Source organism: Lucilia cuprina, chromosome 5 (genome assembly GCF_022045245.1).
Source record: "Lucilia cuprina isolate Lc7/37 chromosome 5, ASM2204524v1, whole genome shotgun sequence".
Classification (NCBI taxonomy): domain Eukaryota; kingdom Metazoa; phylum Arthropoda; class Insecta; order Diptera; family Calliphoridae; genus Lucilia; species Lucilia cuprina.
The window spans coordinates 11,456,133-11,460,145 of NC_060953.1; the positions used below are offsets into that span (position 1 = coordinate 11,456,133).

The 4,013-nt window shown below is 33.5% G+C and overlaps 1 protein-coding gene across 1 annotated transcript; it reads left to right on the forward strand.

Moving 5' to 3' along the window:
• Positions 1-534: 534 nt before the first annotated feature.
• LOC111676648 (protein I'm not dead yet) lies at positions 535-3,576 on the forward strand. The gene is made up of 11 exons (XM_046952132.1): positions 535-584; positions 649-766; positions 840-956; positions 1,784-1,932; positions 1,994-2,108; positions 2,195-2,373; positions 2,430-2,762; positions 2,816-2,910; positions 2,985-3,071; positions 3,132-3,325; positions 3,391-3,576. The coding sequence occupies exons 1-11, from the start codon at positions 580-582 to the stop codon at positions 3,547-3,549; spliced, it is 1,551 nt and encodes a 516-aa protein (XP_046808088.1). The 5' UTR covers positions 535-579; the 3' UTR covers positions 3,550-3,576.
• The last annotated feature ends 437 nt before the right edge of the window (positions 3,577-4,013 follow it).

The window sequence follows — 4,013 nt, forward strand, 5'->3', positions numbered from 1 at the left end:
CTAGATGTAATCTAAAGAATACATGAACTAATTTAGAGCAAAGAAACTCACCTTCTTCGTATATTATCCGTTTGATCTTGATACAAATTTGGACTGCTGCCATGTCTCTGATGTTTATATGATGCTAAAGCGATTTGTGAGGCTAATTTTGAGGCGGTTACTAAATCTTCACGACTTTTACTCAAACTTTCACTATAGGGATGCATGTTCCACATTAAAGGAAACAATCTTCGCTCCGTTCGCGTACACTCACACACACACCCAAATCCAATATATATGGAATAAACTAAATATCTTTAAGTAATTTTTCGCATGTTTGATTTTGAGATTAAAACGGAAAAATGTTTAAAGAAATCTGCAAATAAATAATTAAATAAAAACACTTGTTAATACTAAATAGACAATAATTAATAATAATAAAATAAATAATTAAAAAAAAAACTAACAAATAAGCTTTGTGTTTTCTGTTATTAATGTAAACAAAATTTTGATTTGATTATTAACAAAAAAGTTTTAAAACTATTTTAAATAGATTTTTTTAAACAAATAATTGTTTTAAAGATTTATTAAATAAAGAAAATGGCGTAAGTTTTCTTTTCGAAATTGTTTATCTAATAATTATTAATTTTTTAAATTTGTTTAATTTAGTGAAACTGAGGAAGAAAAACCTACATTTGGCAAATTTTGTGGTTATCATTGGAAGGGTGTGTTTAGCATAATAGTACCCATTATTTTAATACCCGTTCCTCTGTTAAATGAAGGAGCTGTAAGTATTTTAAATAAGCTTTACTTCTATGGATCCAAAAGTAAAGCTTCTCATCGTTTAAATGTCTATCTAGGAATTTCGTTGCATGTATTTGATTATGATTTGTTGTCTTTATTGGATTACGGAATGTATTCCTCTTTATGTTACTTCACTAATGCCCATGTTTGCGTTACCACTATTGGGGATCTTAGTAAGTTTTTCATTGTCTCCTGTTAATTCCAGACTAAAGACTATTCTAAAGTCTATAGTTCAGACTTTAGACTATTCTATAGTCCAGACTAAAGACTATTCTATAGTCTAGACTTTACACTATTCTATAGTCCAGATATTAGACTATTCTATATTCCAGACTGTAAACTAATCTATAGTCCACACCACAGACTATTCTTTAGTCCATATTGTAGACTATTCTATGGTCCAGAATTTAGATAGTCCAGACTATAGACTATTCTATAGTCCAGACTATAGGCTATTCTATAGTCCAGACTATAGACTATTCTATAGTCCAGACTATAGACTATTCTATAGTCCAGACTATAGACTATTCTATAGTCCAGACTATGGACTATTCTATAGTCCAGACTTTAGACTATTCTATAGTCTAGACTATAGACTATTCTATAGTCACGACTATAGACTATTCTATAGTCCAGACTATAGACTATTCTCTAGTCCAGATTATAGACTATTCTAGAGTCCAGACAATAGGCTATTCTATACTCCAGACTATAGGCTATTCTATAGTCCAGACTATAGACTATTCTATAGTCCAGACTATAGACTATTCTATAGTCCAGACTATAGACTATTCTATAGTTCAGACTGTAGACTATTCTATAGTCCAGACTATAGACTATTCTATAGTTCAGACTTTAGATTATTCTATAGTCCAGACTGTAGACTATTCTATAGTCCAGACTATAGACTATTATATAGTCCAGACTATAGACTATTCTATAGTCCATAAATCAGACTTGAGGTTGAGGCTTATATATCTGAAACTTTTTGTACTTTAAGGACTCGGAAACAACATGCATGCAATATTTTAAAGATACTTTGGTCATGTTTTTGGGTGGTTTAATGGTTGCCTTGGCTGTGGAATATTGTAATCTTCACAAGAGATTGGCTTTAAGAACTATTCTAATAGTGGGCTGTAGTCCAAGACGGTAAATATTGATCAATAACTATATAGCAAAAATTGAAAATGTTTATTTGCTAAAACTATAGCTTGCATTTTGGTCTAATATGTGTAACAAGTTTCATATCATTATGGATATCAAATGCGGCCTCAACGGCTATGATGTGCCCGATAATTAAGGCGGTAATGGAGGAATTGGAGACGGTTGGTTAAAAGAAGTTTCTTTCTAAGCGTTTGAGGGCTCCATCTGTAGAGTTCCACATTGAAGTAAATATGTTTTTTTATTGCAGAACAATGTTATAGATGTTTACATGGATGAGACGGTAGAACCGGCAGTAGATGGTAAAAAACATCCCTCTAAAATTGCCATGGGATTTTATTTTGGTGTGGCCTATGCTTCGACTATAGGTGGCTGTGGTACTCTTATAGGAACTGGCACCAATTTAACCTTAAAGGGCATATATGAAAAGTACTTATTACACTTTTAAATAAATCTAAATTTCGTGATATATATCTTCCTTTTAGTCGCTTTCCCGATGCCACAGATAAAATAGATTTTCCCAAGTTTATGGCCTGGTCTATGCCCATGGTTGTGGTCGATACTTTATTGTTGTACTTTTTTCTGCAAATTACACATTTTGGCTTATTTCGTCCGCACAGCAAAGAGGGCGAGGAAGTTGCTAAAGGTACCTTGGCTAAGGATACGGTTAAGGCAGTGGTTGTGGAAAAATATGCTGAATTGGGACCCATGTCGGTACATGAATGGCAGGTTTTATGGTGGTTTGTTTGTATGGTTGTCTTACTGTTTACCCGAGCGCCTGGTTTTATGCCCGGTTGGGGTGATTTTTTGAATGCCGTGTAAGTTTGGCTTAAAATGACTTAAATATTTAATAATAATTATTAAATTTTAGATCTATAAGATCTTCCTGTCCAGTTATGTTTGTGGTCTTGGCTTTGTTTATGTTTCCCATGACTTGTTTCTGTTGTAGCCATTGTAAATCGGAAGGTAAGTTCAAGGGATTCCTAATATGTTAGACGATTTAAAACATTTGGTTTTGAGCACATACATATGTCTTTTAGGTCCCTATCCAACGGTCCGTGAAAAGGCTCTATTAGCCTGGGAATTTGTAAATGAAAACACCCCCTGGGGATTAGTGTTCCTCTTGGGTAAATGGATCAATTTTAATAAAAATCTAAAATCAAGCTTTAATTTAAACTTTCCTCTAGGCGGCGGTTTCGCCCTAGCCGAAGGCAGTCAAAGCAGTGGCATGGCAAAACTTTTAGGTCAAGCTATGACCTTTCTTTTGAATTACCCGGCCCTGGCAGTGCAAATGGCCGCTATAGTCTTTGCCACGGTTCTAACAAATTTCAGTGCAAATGTACCGATTTGTAATATTCTAGTGCCCATTTTACAGGAATTGGTATTAATTTGGGGGCAACTGTAAAATTTAGCAAATTTCATTTCATTTTGTTTCCCTTTTTTAAGGCTGTAGCCATTAAAATGAATCCCATAATGTTGGTATTTCCAGCGGGCATTGCTTGCAGCATGGCTTTCCATTTGCCCGTGGGTACGCCAGCAAATGCTATTATAGCCGGTTATGCGGGCATTAAATCCAAATATATGGTAAGTACACATCTAAACTAATTAAGTCTATATCTAAAATTCGTAGCTCTTCGCAAAAACTTACGTTTAAATAATCTTAAATTCACAATTGAGAGTAGAAAACATTTACATACACAAGAATTAAAATAGTAGAGTATATCTCTGATATTTATTAGATTTCATCCCTTTCATATAGTTCTAAATTCGAAGGAATTGTCGCCAGATTAGAGTAATAATAGAGTTAACTAAACTTAAATCTATAACTGAAAAACGCAATCATCGGTTAAAGTCCGCCTAAATTTGTTCCGAGTTTAATCTAACAGCAAGTTAAGCCTAGTTTAACTGAGTAGTAAGATTAATGCTATAGGATAGTTTCCCAACTGTGTCACTTCTTAATATCTGTACATCTGTACATCTATCTATATCTATCTATCTATCTATCTATCTATCTATCTATCTATCTATCTATCTATCTATGTATCTATCTATCTATCTATCTATCTATC

Bases quoted from the DNA above. Each gene is read 5' to 3' on its own strand.
- LOC111676648 (XM_046952132.1), top strand. The intron at 767-839 runs GTAAGTATTTTA...ATGTCTATCTAG, and splicing joins CTCTGTTAAATGAAGGAGCT to GAATTTCGTTGCATGTATTT. The intron at 1,933-1,993 runs GTAAATATTGAT...CTAAAACTATAG, and splicing joins GTGGGCTGTAGTCCAAGACG to CTTGCATTTTGGTCTAATAT.